This window comes from Paralichthys olivaceus, chromosome 14 (assembly GCF_024713975.1).
Source record: "Paralichthys olivaceus isolate ysfri-2021 chromosome 14, ASM2471397v2, whole genome shotgun sequence".
Classification (NCBI taxonomy): Eukaryota; Metazoa; Chordata; class Actinopteri; order Pleuronectiformes; family Paralichthyidae; genus Paralichthys; species Paralichthys olivaceus.
In genome coordinates, this window is record NC_091106.1 from 24,124,303 (window position 1) to 24,139,010 (window position 14,708).

The 14,708-nt window shown below is 43.7% G+C and overlaps 2 protein-coding genes across 3 annotated transcripts; both read left to right on the forward strand.

Annotated features, from left to right (window-relative positions):
• Positions 1-1,332: 1,332 nt before the first annotated feature.
• Positions 1,333-8,947, forward strand: kif11 (kinesin family member 11). 2 transcript variants are annotated; one of them, XM_069538819.1, is made up of 27 exons: positions 1,333-1,546; positions 1,767-1,847; positions 2,116-2,245; positions 2,359-2,456; positions 2,610-2,688; positions 2,873-3,058; positions 3,318-3,442; positions 3,538-3,628; positions 3,849-3,994; positions 4,088-4,184; positions 4,300-4,395; positions 4,485-4,573; positions 4,684-4,771; positions 4,913-4,986; positions 5,064-5,178; positions 5,314-5,385; positions 5,935-6,070; positions 6,158-6,330; positions 6,496-6,621; positions 6,727-6,882; positions 7,060-7,199; positions 7,326-7,486; positions 7,577-7,695; positions 7,778-8,000; positions 8,137-8,306; positions 8,426-8,536; positions 8,662-8,947. In XM_069538819.1, the coding sequence occupies exons 2-27, from the start codon at positions 1,774-1,776 to the stop codon at positions 8,773-8,775; spliced, it is 3,189 nt and encodes a 1,062-aa protein (XP_069394920.1). In that variant the 5' UTR covers positions 1,333-1,546; positions 1,767-1,773; the 3' UTR covers positions 8,776-8,947. The 2 variants fall into 2 exon arrangements, with proteins under 2 accessions (XP_069394920.1, XP_069394921.1); XM_069538820.1 differs by having other exon boundaries at positions 8,665-8,947.
• A 719-nt stretch (positions 8,948-9,666) lies between these two features.
• LOC138413642 (uncharacterized) lies at positions 9,667-11,792 on the forward strand. Its single transcript, XM_069538830.1, has one exon. It carries the CDS (start codon positions 9,793-9,795, stop codon positions 10,555-10,557), a length of 765 nt encoding a protein of 254 aa, XP_069394931.1. The 5' UTR covers positions 9,667-9,792; the 3' UTR covers positions 10,558-11,792.
• Positions 11,793-14,708: the final 2,916 nt, after the last annotated feature.

Consider the following 14,708-nt stretch of genomic DNA (forward strand, 5'->3'; position numbering starts at 1 on the left):
TCATTCAAATGAAACTATACAAATTAAATATTACACACAAAAGAATTCTAATACAATAATACACATACGAATACATGTAAAATAATAATGATTGTATAATACATATAACATAATTAAAATAAAACTATTCACATGAACTAATACATAAAACAATAAATATAAAAATAATATTTTGGAAAACAATGAATATCACATAATTTGAACAAAGATAATATAATAAAATATAACATGCAAAACAAAAACATCAAACAATGCACATCATTATATATACATTAAAAATGGAATGTAGGGAATCAAATAACATATAATTAATAAATAACATGGCAGGTAAATAATAAATAAATAATATGCAGACAACAGTACATTTAAATATAACATATAAAATAAATTATCATAAAATAATATATAATATGTAGATAATAGTACATGTAAAATATTAGATATCACATGATAAATATTTATAAAATAATATATAATATATAGAGGATAGAAGATGTTAAATATAAGATATAAAATAATATATAATATAAAATAATATATAACATATAGAGGATAGAAGATGTTAAATAATAAATAATATGAAGATAATAGTACATGTTAAATAGAAGATATAAAATAATATATAATATAAAATAATATATAATATATAGAGGATAGAAGATGTTAAATATAATATATAATATATAGAGGATAGTAGATGTTAAATATAAGATATAATATATAATATATAGAGGATAGTAGATGTTAAATATAAGATATTATATATAATATATAGAGGATAGAAGATGTTAAATATAAGATATAAGATATAACATATAGAGGATAGAAGATGTTAAATAATAAATAATATGAAGATAATAGTACATGTTAAATATAAGATATAAAAAAGTATATAATATAAAATAATATATAATATATCGAGGATAGAAGATGTTAAATATAAGATATAATATATAATATATAATATAATATATAATATATCGAGGATAGTAGATGTTAAATATAATATATAATATATATTATATAATATAAGATATAATAAATAATATATAGAGGATAGAAGATGTTAAATATAAGATAAGATATAATATATAATATATAGAGGATAGAAGATGTTAAATATAAGATATAATATATAATATATAATATAAGATATAATATATAATATATCGAGGATAGTAGATGTTAAATAATAAATATAAAAATAATAAACTAATGTACAGTGAACAGTTTTCGGGACAGTGTCGCCCCCTGCTGACTGAAACCGGTCATTTTTACACCTCCCATGATGCTCCGCGTTACCACAGTCACGTGCGCGTCCTGACCAATGGCGTCGTTTGTTTGTCCGTTCCTCTCCTGCTATTGGCCGGCGTAAATTTAAAAGTACAGTTCAAACAGTGAGAGTCGGAGGAGTCGAAGCGCGAGGGAGCGAAGTTTGAGCTGCGGGAGAAAAAATAAATCACGCGCAGGAAACATCGTTAATTACCGCGTTTAATTCAGCGACACGTTGTTGAAGACGAGGCGGAGGAGGGCACGACGTCACCGGGTGAGTTAGCCTGAGTTACCGCTGATCTGTAGCTGTTAGCCGGGGGAAGCTAACGGAGCTAATGTCGGAGTGTTGAAACGTTAAGATCCAGATTCAGATCCAGATCCAGATTCAGATCCAGATTCAGATCCAGATTCAGATCCAGATCCAGATTCAGATCCAGATCCCTTTAATGACGAGTTAACGAGTCTTTGTGATGAACGTTGTGTTTCCTGAGCAGATCAAACATGGCGGCACACAACCTGAGCGGGATGAAGCGAGACGAGAAGGGAAGAAACATCCAGGTCGTTGTGAGATGCAGGTAAATTCATTTCACTCATCACTGTGACATCACTGATCGTGTTTGTGACGTCGACATCAAGTCTAATTGATGGTTCTTCTCACTGTGACATCACTGATCGTGTTTGTGACGTCGACATCAAGTCTAATTGATGGATCTTCTCACTGTGACATCACTGTGACATCACTGATCGTGTTTCGATCTAAAGCGTTCAGATGTTTCAGTTCTCCTGAGTCTCCTGTTGTCTGCGTTTGTCAGATAAGTTGCTGCTGCTTTGTTTTTCTTCCAGGCCGTTTAACACGGTGGAGCGGAAGGCGTCCTACGGCGTCATCGACTGCGATCAGAACAGGAAGGAGGTGCTGGTGAGGACGGGGGGGATGAACGACAAGGCGTCACGAAAGACCTACACGTTTGACATGGTGAGTGGCTGCAGATTCATTTACATAAACATGTTCATGTTTAACTTTACTTGAACCTGAAATGTCCACTGGGGATAATTCAATTTGTTTAAGTTGAATGATTCTGTCGTCAGGTCTTTGGTCCGGCAGCGAAGCAGATCGACGTTTACCGGAGCGTCGTTTGTCCCATTCTGGACGAAGTCATCATGGGATACAACTGCACCGTGTTTGCGTAGGTTTGCTGCAGGACGGTGGACAGAGTTATTAAAGTTATTTCAACAACAGACCAGTGATGTGATCAAATCTGCTTCTTTGTATTATTCATTTTTCATTGTGAACCTTATTTGATTTGTTATGAGAGAATACTTCCTCTGCTGTGCTTCAGCTATGGTCAGACAGGAACAGGAAAGACGTTCACCATGGAGGGAGAGAGGAGTCCGGACGAACAGTTCACCTGGGAGGAGGTGAGTTCAGCCATCTTGGATCCTAGTGCGTCTCAATGAGAGAGAAATACAAACTTGTTTGGATGTAAAATCTATGAAACATGGAACAATAGCTTTGAGACATTCGCCCAGTCTAAATCAGATGATCTGTCAGAGGTCATTAAACACACAATGGATCAAACGTACGTTTCCTCTGCGTTGTTAGGATCCTCTGGCCGGAATCATCCCCAGGACGCTGCACCAGATCTTCGAGAAACTTTCTGAGAACGGCACCGAATTCTCCGTCAAAGTCTCGCTGCTGGAGATCTACAACGAGGAGCTGTTCGACCTGCTCAGCCCCAGCGAAGACGTCAACGAGCGACTGCAGCTGTTCGATGACCCGCGCAACAAGGTGACAGAGGAGAACGGAGAAAAATTCATTAATGAGCAAACAACCCTGAGTTCGTTGTGTTTTACCAGAAGAGAAAAGATAAAGTATGATGTTGGTTTTTATCAAGAGATAAACGTGGAGCTAACAGAGACACAGGATTCAACCTGGAACGTGGATCTTTACTTTCAAAGAGACTTAAATCAGGATAAAACATCTTGTAGAGATCCACTGAAATGTGTTTTCTTGTCGTGTATTCTCTGTCCTGACCGCTGTGTCGCAGCGTGGCGTGGTGGTGAAGGGCCTGGAGGACGTGACTGTCCACAACAAAGACGAAGTTTATCAGATCCTGGAGAGAGGATCCGCCAAGAGGAGGACGGCCTCCACGCTGATGAACTCTTACTCCAGGTCAGCGTCAGAAAACAACTGTGGACGGGATTTAAACACCTCGGCCACCGGTGTCGCGTTCATGGTTTGGTTGTGTTTTTTATCTTTCTGTGCAGTCGCTCCCACTCCGTCTTCTCCGTCACCATCCACATGAAGGAGATCACTCTGGAGGGAGAGGAGCTGGTGAAGATCGGGAAACTCAACCTGGTATTAATCCTTCCTGTTTAATAAGAGGTTTTTAATGTAAAGTAATTAACGCTTCATTTCAAATCTCTGAGTTAAACTCCTCCAATCAAGAATTCAATTTGTAGATTCAAGAATCAACATCCTGCAGATTAACAATTAAACACCGTTATACGCACACACACGTCTTTTCAATGGTGACGATTCTAAGAGCTCCTCCTCGGTAACCGTCCGTCCTCTGCAGGTGGACCTCGCTGGCAGTGAGAACATCGGACGCTCTGGTGCAGTGGACAAGCGAGCTCGCGAGGCCGGAAATATTAACCAGTCCCTGCTGACGTTGGGCCGAGTGATCACGGCGCTGGTGGAGAAGAGGCCGCACGTCCCGTACAGGTGCGAGCTGGGAGACGCACGGGTTGATTTATGTTAACGTCTGAAGAACAAGTATGTTCTTGATCAAGATTGAAAACGGTTCTCTTCTCACAGAGAGTCGAAGCTGACCAGGATCCTGCAGGACTCACTGGGAGGACGAACTAAAACCTCCATCATCGCCACCGTGTCGCCTTCATCCAGCAACCTGGAAGTATGTCCTGCCGTCTCTGAACATCTGTCTTAATATTCACCCATCTCATGGCTCCAGAAACAGCTTCCCCCTCTGCCTGAGCTTCTCCGTTGTGATTCTGTGTTTCTCTGTGCAGGAGACGCTGAGCACACTGGAGTACGCCAGCAGAGCCAAGAACATCATGAACAAACCTGAGGTCAACCAGAAACTCACCAAGAGGACGCTCATCAAGGTAGACGAGCTCCACCACTTTGTACGAGTGTGAAATTACTTCAAGCCTAAATATTAACACACACATCATCGACCTGTGTCTGTGTTCAGGAGTACACGGAGGAGATCGAACGTCTGAAGCGTGACCTGGCCGCCACTCGAGACAAGAACGGAGTTTACCTGTCATCAGAAAACTTCGAGTGGGTCACATGAAAAAACACTAAGGCTGTTACTTATACTGGACAACATCGTGGAACTGTTTCACACCCGCTGAGCTCAGTGTTCGTTCTTATCGTTTCTTTCATTTCAGGAGTATGAGGAGTCAGATCACCGCTCACGAGGAGCAGATAGTAGAGTACACAGACCGGATCGCTGTCATGGAGGAGGAGCTGAAGAAGGTTATGAGACTTTTACCACGTGTTCTAATAAACTAAATGTTTCCATCTCACTTACGACTCAAAGCTTCAACCTGCTGACGACACGTTAAACTCGTCACAGCGTCGTGTGCTAGTCGTCCTCACACGTCTCCTCCTCTGCAGGTGACGGAGCTGTTCACCGACAGTAAAACCAGACTGGAGCAGTGCGCCGTGGACCTGGACGAGAAGCAGCAGAGGTGAGGCGTCGCTGAGCAGCATCTCGCTGTGAAAATCAGCAACTTGTGAAACTGAAGTGTCGTGTGTCTTGTTTCAGGCTGGAGGAAACAAACCGAGACCTGCAGGAGACCAGAGAGAAGCTGAGTCAGGAGGAGTTCATCTGCTCGGAGATCAGCTCAGTCCAGGAAACCCTGTACGCCACCGCCGACCAGGTACGAACTAGCATCACTGGTGTCACAGGTTTTCACCATGTTCAGCTCAGCTGCCATCAATCTGAATGAGATCGCTTTATATTTGTCTTCTTTAACATTTTCGTCCGTGTGCTTTTTGTGATTCCTCTCGTTCAGCTGCTGACGACGGTGGACGCCAGCACCAGTGACGTGTCGGGTCTCCACGACAAACTGGACAGGAAGGAAAAGGTAAAACAAACGAGACGCACCATAGAAACACTCAACCGCTCCTGTCTCATGTTTTAAAGACGAGAAGATTCAGAGTCTGACAGTTTGGAAATGAGTTTAACCCTGAATATATAAATAATATATAAAATATAATCAATAAAAACTGATCTTGATCATTTTATATCTTTCAGGACCACATTTGTCAAATTCTTACATGACCTGAAACAATCGATTGTTTTCTTTGTCAAGTCATTTTTACGATGAACTAATCAATTCATGTTTTGATGAGCATATTTATTTATTATCAATATTGTGGGTGATTATTTTCATTTTGTTTAATTAGTCGAGGAATTGAGTTTGTTCTTGATCAACTGCTGGAGTTTGTTTGTTGGTTCTTTAAACGTTAAATGAGATGTTAGTGTTGAACCTGCTGGAAACACGTCACTGTTTTTCTCTCCAGCAGGAGATTTCAGCTCGCCCTGGTTAACTCTACATTCCTTCACTTTGAAATATTTTGACATCGTGTTCTCGTGAGCTGAGACGTTGACGCTCTTGATTTCTAAATGTCAGGTGGAGCACCACAACAGGCAGATCCAGCAGAGTTTCTCACAGCGTATGGACGGAGCCTTCAGCAGCTTGCAGCGCTGCGTTCAGCAGCATGGAGCCAAACACCACGACATGATGAGCAGCTACTCACAGGCCGTCGGTAAGACCACAGAGCTGCGCTCACAGCTTAATGTCCCAGAACAGTCTCACAGCTCGTCTCTGACCCTCCACCCCGTCTCTTGCTCAGATGGTTTACTTATAATGAACGAGGCGGCGCTGAAAGGAGCTCTGACCACCGTGGAGTCCTTCGTGGGCAGCGTGGGGCCGCTGGTGGCCCAGGGCGTGGCTCGCTGTCAGGAGAAAGTGCAGCAGCAGGAGGCGCTCTGTCTGCAGGACAAAGAGAATCTGCTGCAGCTGCTGGTGAGAAACAGACGACCTCCTGTTACGTTTCATACAAAGCATGATGTTGTTAATGTGTCGAACTCGTTTATAGTCATAACGATTATGAAACATGAGTTGTCCTCAGTTTGTGATCTCAGAGACCTCCAACGTTTGTTACCAGCTTTTCCTGATCTGTGTCTGCAGGAGGAGCATCGACAGGACATGGAGGAGGTGCTGGTGGTTCGGACTCTGATGGGATTATCAGCCGTGAAGGAGCTCGGTGACACTCTGAGGGCGTCTGTGGAATCACAGCGAGCTCTGGCCGACAAGGTGAGAACACAGTTGTGTTCTGACGTTTAATTGATCAAACATTTCTATGAAATCCAGGATTGAGGTCTCCTGTTTGTGTAACCCTCCTCGTTTTCACGCTCTCAGGTGGAGGCCATGAAGGAGATGGGGGTGTTTTTCAGCGGCCTGGTTCGGGAGCTGCGGGGGCTGCGGGAGGCCGCGGTTCAGGGTTTAAGCTCCGTGCAAACAGAGCACAAGCAGCTGGAGGACGAGATCAGACGAGCGCAAGAGAAACACCAGTTGGTGAGATTTCTCTCTCGGCTCTGGTGACACGCAGCAGTTGCTGCACTTCCCCTCAGGATGTAGTTCTGCCTCTTTTGTCATATTCAGTGGAAACGAGATGTTTGAAGCTTTCTCAAGAGGAAGTTTGCTTCTATCGCTGACAAACCTTTAACCTGTAACTGTGCTTCGCTCCGTCAGGGTATGAAGCAGACCATCCAGTGCCTGCAGGACCAGCTCAACCTGCTGACCCTGGAGACCCAGAGAGACTACACTGATCTGTGCACGTCCTCCAGAGCGCTGCTCGACCCTCTGCAGAGCCTCCAGCAGAGCATCAGCACGTGAGTCACACACGAGAAGGTTTCTCATTGTTATCCAAGTACTCCAAACACTTGTCATCAGACCTCGAGACGGAATTTCTAACATTTGTTTAACGTTTTCACTTGTGTCACGTCCTCGTCCTACAGCGGCTGCAGCACAGTGGAGCATCAGGCCTCCACCCAGGCGGACCTCCTCTGCTCCACCTCCTTATCCCTCGCCTCTTCGCTGCGTCTCAGTGCAGACGAGAGCCGACAGACGCTGGAGGAGCTGACGGGCTGCTGCTCCCACCTCCACGACTCTGTGTCTGGTATGAGACCGATCGTTTCCTCGTGTGAACTCACAACCTGCCGGACGTTCAGGGTGAGCTGCTGTTAATGCTGTTGATGCGTGGCTGCAGGTCTGGTGGATCGTGACCTCCAGTGGAGCTCCGGAGCCAGGGAACATTCGGAGACACGAGCCCAGGAACACCTCACCCTGATGAGGCAGAGTGTCTCTGAAGCTCAGAACCTGCATCAGGTAAGAAAAAGTCCCCATCGGAGAAACATCACCTGGAAGATTTGACTTGTTGAAAGTGAACCGTAATCCAATCCTCCTCCAGAGCGTGGAGACGCTCTGCACCGAACAGCTGCACAAAGCCAAGGAGGAGCTGTTGTGTCGGCAGCAGGAGGTGAGTCGAGTTCTAGTGGCCGTGCAGGAGCAGAACTCCTCAGACAGGATGGTTCTTGATGAGCAGCAGGCGGAGCTACGTGACCACGTGGAGAAGAGCCAACAGCTGGTCTGTGGTTTCCTGCAGGAGGAGCTGCAGCAGGATGTTCCCACCGGTAAACGCTTCAACCTCCGTCTGTTTGTGCTTTTATGTTTGGTTCTGTCCCAAAATGAAATCCACACCGTGCCCATCTGACAGAGACGAAATCCAGTCTCGTCTACGGCACCAACCGGCTCTGTTGTCGCCTGCAGGTGCCACCCCTCAGCGTCGGGAGTTTTCGTATCCCAGGCAGCTAGTGAAGTCTCAGAGCCGCGGCGAGCTCCTGGATAGCCTGAGGAGGCAGCAGGAGGAGCTGCTCGCCGCCATGGATGAGGAGGAGGAGGAGCCCGAAGAGGAGGACAAACACAGCCAGGTGGAACATGTACGTTCACCTTTCTCCTCTTCAGTGACAGTTACTCTTCTACATCGTGCCGTTGATAAAACTCGATGGCTTCATTTCACTGGGTTTATTTTAACGCTGCTCCTCTTGGTTTCATCCAGGACTCTCTGGAGGACGAGCTGAGCACTTGTAACGAAAGCTTGGCCACGGAGCCGTCCTTCGTCGACGAGAACCTCGTCTTCAACGAGAGCAAACGTCTTCCCTTCTTCAAGGTGAGCAGCAAGAATGTTTAATTAAAACCAAAAACTGAAACATGTCTGGTTGTTGAAGTTTAATTTTTATTTCTGCAGATAAGGATCTTAACCGAGTTGTTGTTTTTTTTTCTTCTGTCGCCCAGCAGCAGAAGGGCGGTAAGAAGGAGACGAAGATCCTCAGCCGACAGAAGTTGTCAGAAGCCGAAGCTGTGTTGACGCCGCAGAAATCCAGACTGCCGCTCCGCTGCATGAACTAAAACTGTTTTAAATTTTATTCTTTTAAACAATGTTTGAACTAAACTTTCTAATATTAATCTTTTGTCTTTTTAAACATTACGACCCTGTGTCGTAGACTGTCTCTTGTTGTAGCACGGTGATTGTCCCGACATTTTCAAGTTGCTTGTAAAATTAAAGAGATTTATACTTGTTCCTTTTGTTTGTTTTTCCAAGTAAGAAAATCAAATCTGAGCGAGTTTCAGTGACGCTCCTGTTTAGTTTAATATTTTAATTCGATGATATAAAAACAGTTTCTGGTGAAGTGAGTGAATTCTCTGAGGGTTTCATTGGGCTGCATCAGACACTTGATATATTCTCATTTTTCTGCTGCAGCTCAGGAAGGAGACAAAGAGTTTAGTGAGTTAATTTTAGTGACACAACAATTCTCTTCTACACAACCCATGAAAATCATTCCTACAATAAAGTACTTTTCCAGCAGGAGAAGTTTTAATGAGTGTTGCTCATTATTCCGTTTACTTTCGGTTTGTGTCGGTCTGTCTAGAAACTGCCTGATCATATTCATTTTACATAGACCTGGTTTATAAACAGGTTGGATTTCATTATTCATTGTTGGATTATGTTTGATGATGATGTCGTTTTTGAATGCTCCGTGTAGTTCTTTTAAATTTGAACTATTTACCGTCACTTTTTTCAAATAACGAAGGAGCTCTTGTGTCCATCTTTATTTACAGTCTTTTACAGTTTACGGTGGATTCCTTTTCTAGATCGCACAGAAACGTGGTCAAAGGACGTGTTTGAACTCTGAACCCTGAATGAACGTGCTGTGACGTAGTTTTTATTTTATTCTATATATGTTTTATTGATTGTACGTATATTTTAATCAGGCACTGACTCGAGCAGCGGGACATCCGGCTTTGGGTCCTGACAGAAAGGCGGAAGCTCCCTCTCGACAGGACGAGGCCTCGACCCGCGGACCGTCTCGAGCAGTGTCCCGCTCACAGCCCGTGTTCGAGCCGCTTCAGTTCGGACCCGCAGACATGGACGGACACCGGAGCTCCAGGCCCGTCATGGTGCTGCTGCTCGCCGCCATCACGAACTCCGCGCTCGGCCAAAGTCAACGGTCGTACTTCGCTATCGGTGAACCCCTGGTCCTGACGCCACCGGAGAGGTCCACACCCATCACCGGCATCGTGTGGACCCACAACACGGACCTGGTGGCGGAGTGGCTGGGTGGTGAACCTGTTTACTATGGCGGGTTTAAAGGACGGACCACCCTGGACATGAGCACCGGGATACTGAACATCACCAAAACCGAAAGAAGTGACGAGGGATTATTAAAGGTGGAGATCAACAACAAGCTCCTGGGTGTAGAGTACAATGCTACCGCGATCCAGAAGGTGCGCACGCCCTCGTTCGTGTTGAGGACTCTGGTGTGCAGCCCCAACTTTACCGACTGTGCCTTCAGCTGTCAGGGAGACTCCACCGGGGCTGGGCCCGTCACCTACAGCTGGAGGAAGGACCAGGGGCCGTGGGAGCCGGAGCAGGAGAGCCCGGACATCATCATCAAGAACGAGAAGATGAGCGGTGTCACATTGATCTGGTGCAGGATGAAGAACCCTGTCAGCCAAGAGGAGAGCAACTCTGTGGGAAACCCATTTTACGTGGAGGAAGTACCAAATCCCCCTTCACCCGGTCTGATTGCATTTCTCTGCATCTTGTTCCTTGTGGTCCTGCCTGGAGCTGGAGTTGGAGTTTGGAAGCGAGAAGACATCAAGAAAAAGTTCTGTGGAAAATCAGTCTGAAGTGTTGAACAGCCACTGAAGGGCAAGTCGACCTCAGCGAAGTCAAACTAGAGAGACCACATACCCGTCAGTCTGTCTGACTATGTTACACAAAGTGGATGAAAACAATTCAGGATTTTCCCCAAAATGAATTGACTGTTTCCTTTAGTCGTGCCCCAGCCTCTGTTCTCTGCTTATTTCTGCTCAGGAGCAAACGCAGACCAAACCACGTCCTCCGCGATGGAGCTAATGAAGCTGAAGGGAGCAGAGAGGCTCCAGCATCACATCTGCTCTCTGGTCCCAGAACAACTGGACGGTTCGTCCCTGACTCCTGCTGTTGGGGACTTTTCAGTTTGTTATGTCAAACCACAGCAGAAGCTTTGAAATATATAATCTGAGCATTTGTCTTTTTTTTAAAGCAACCACCTGTGTACAGGCTGTAGAACAGATGGGTAAGAAAAATAATTCAGACTCAATTCATAGTTTGACAGTGGTGGAAGAAACGACACCATTTTTTAAACAAAAGTCCAAGTAGTAAAAACCACAGTTTAGAAATTTTATTTTACTATTAAAGGTAAAGTCAGGGAATCAAAATTAACTTAAGCTGCTTTCAGACCTGCACTGAAGCTCTGATGTGCTCCTCACATGTTCCTGACATGTCCCCCACATGTTCCTGACATGTTCCTGACATGTTCCTGACATGTTCCTCACATTATTATTTTGGGTCAACATATTATTGTCTCACTGGCGTCCATGTAGACACAGATTAATACAATCACTTCCTAATTGATTTGATGGAGTAATAATTAGAATAGAAGGAAGGAGTACTTCAAAGTTGTACTCTTGAGTAGATGTACTTCATTACCTTGCACTGCTGCACAACTATGACTGACCCATGTGCACTGGGGTGAAAATAGTTCCTGGCTCATCACATGTGATCTTATTTATGATTTGAAGTTCAGAATTGTATCCATTGATTGAATGTATTTTATAAATGCATGTACAGAGTCAATGTGAAACATTCACACCATGTGTGTGATTAAATTCAGTCTTAGAACAACCAAGTCCTGTATTAGAGCGTTCATTATCTTTGACTGCTTGTGTTTAAACTTGACCCTCTGCTCTCAAATCTACTTCCTCTGTTTTTCCAAACCGCCATTTTGTCTGTGTAATTTATAGTTTCTCGTGTTTTAATTGTCGCGCGCTGTTGACTAATGTGCCTTGAAATTAAATCTGGCTTGTTTTAATAGTACAAAGTGTAGATTTGTGTTTATTTCAATCCCACTCGTGGGTTCAGGAGGGGAAACCAAACCGGAAATACACGGAGAGAACTCTCCCACGTTCCGTCGGTGATGAGCAACCTGAAGTTAACCGGCTACGCACCACAGGCTTTTAAGGTAGCTGTTATTAAACCTCTGCTGAAAAAGCCTACACCTGATGCAGAGGTCTGAGCTCATTATAGACTCATATCAAACCTGCCCTTCATTTCTAAAATCTTAGAAAAAGCTGTTGCTCACCAGCTGTGTGGTTACTGAGATAGTAACGGTTTGTTAGAAAACTTTCAGTCAGGATGTAGAATCCATCACAGCACAGAAACAGCTGTTAAAAGTCACTCATGACCTTTTCATGGCCTCAGATGATGAACTTGTCTCTGTCCTCGTCCTGTTGGATCTTAATGCAGCGTTTGACACCATAGATCATAAGATCACAGAGACTAGAACAACATGAAGGGATCAGAGGAACTTCAGACTGGTTTCAATCATATTTATCAGATAGATTTCAATTTGTCAACGTCAACAATGACCATGCACATGCAAGTTATTCATGGAGTTCCACAAGGTTCTGTCCTTGGACCGATACTCTTCACCTTATATATGCTCCCTTAGGCAACATCATCAGAAAGCACCACAGACTCTTCCATTGTTACGCAGACGACACCCAGCTGTACATTTCTATGAAGCCTGATGAATCTAATCACTTAGTTCAACTTCAGGAACGTCTCAAGAACATCAAGGCCTGGATGAGCCAGAACTTCTTACTTCTAATTCAGACTGAGGTCGTTGTAATTGACCCTCAACATCTCAGAGAATCACTGTCTGAACAGAGTCACCTTGGTGTCAGTTTGTCCTCCAGCTCCACTGTGAGGAACCTTGAGTTATGTTGGACCAGGACATTTGACCAACACATAGAACAAGTCTCCAGGACAGCTTTCTTCCACCTGCACAATATTAACAAAATTAGAAACATCCTGTCCCAGAAGGATGCTGAAAAACTAGTCCCCGCATTCGTTACCTCTAGATTAGATTATTGTAATTCCTTATTATCAGGACGTCACAGGAAATCGGTAAAAAATCTCCAGTTGGTCCAAAATGCTGCAGCACGAGTGCTGACAGGAACTAGAAGGAGAGATCATATCACTCCTGTCTTCTCTACATCGGCTCCCTGTAAGATTCAGAATAGATTTCAAAATCCTGCTCCTCACATTTAAAGCTCTTAACAATCAAGCTCTTCATATCTCAAAGAGCTGATAACACCTCATTATCCAAAGAGATCACTTCATTCACAAAACACAGGTTCTCTTGTGGTTCTAGAGTCTGTAAGAGCAGAACAGGAGGTAGAACCTTCAGCTACCAGGCTCCTCTCCTGTGGAACCAGCTCCCACTCTGGGTTCCAGAGTCAGACACTATCTCAGCATTAAAGTTAAAGTTAAAACGTTCCTCTTTGATAAAGTCTATAGTTCTGGATCAGGTCCTGAACCATCACTTAGTTATGCTGCTATAGGTCTAGACTGCTGGGGGAACTCCCATCATGCACTGAGCACCTCTCCACTTCTCTCTGTCTCTCTGCCCCCCCACATTCATTCATTTATTTATTTTAATACATGTCAATGACTGTTTCACTTTGTCCTCCCATAGTCTCTCTCTCTCTCTCTCTCTCTCTTTTTCTCTCTGACCCCTGAACCTCAGAACAACAACTTTTACTATTACTAATTACAATATCTCAGTAATTCATTATGATATCAAATGTGTCTGTTATCAATAATAATTAATAGTCTTTACACTGTTGTTCCATTTTTAACTAGTCAGATCTGAAACCTGATGGCGCTCAAGTGTCCCCGGTCTTTCTCTCACCTACTTCCCCCTCCCCACTATCTCCTCTCCTCCCCCCATTTTCTTTGCTCACCCCAACCGGTGGAGGCAGATGTCTCCACATTGAGTCTGGTTCTAGATGTTTCTCTCTGTTAATGAGGGAGTTTCTCCTCCACAGTCACCAAAAGTGCTGCTCATTGTGGGAACTGTTGGGTTTCTTTATATTTTGATTTTAAGGTCCTGACCTTCTATGTAAAGCACCTTGAGATAATGTATAATATGATTTGGCGCTATACAAATAAAATTGAATTGAATTGAAAATTCTTATATAATAGAAATGTATATGAGCTGCTAGTCAATTCGGCTGATCACAGAAACGTGTAAACATGATTAAATCCTAATTAAAATCTTCTTGTAACACAGTCTCTTGCTCAAACAACACATCGCTCCCGACACCGGCTTTGACAAGCATCTGCGGAACATCTCAACAACGAGGACATTTATAAACAGGACAGAACCCACGTGTGTCAAACACATGCCGAATTCATCCGGACAGCACATTGATTCATATATGTCGTGAACGTGTCGCCCTTTGCTGTGTGTTGTCTCCAGTATGGTGTTAAATGTCAGTGTCCACATCTGTAACTGAAGTTCGTCATGGTGCTCTGTGAGGTTAAGCTAACCCTGCTAGCTGGTTAAACGTCACTAAACTAGTTAAATAAAGTTCCAACAAACAAACATCTTCCGGATTCTTTGATATTGTTACTTCCTGCCTGTTTCCACGTGGATCTGGACCCAGTGATCCGCTCCTCACTCCTCTGTTTGAACTCATTAACATGTTTTTAACATGACTTTTTAAACCTGTTGATCCAAACTGATTCAGACTCAGAGAAACCAGCCGGAGCCTGTTTTAACGAGCTGCTCAAACAACCTTCATTCAGTCCTAAATCGATCTAAATCCTAATTCAGAGCTTTAGATTTTATTGATAATAATACTTTTGATTTGCAAATCGCTCTTCAAGAAACTCTGAGACACTTTATGTAGAATTTAAAAGAAAACACAGCAAAGATAAAAACATTCAA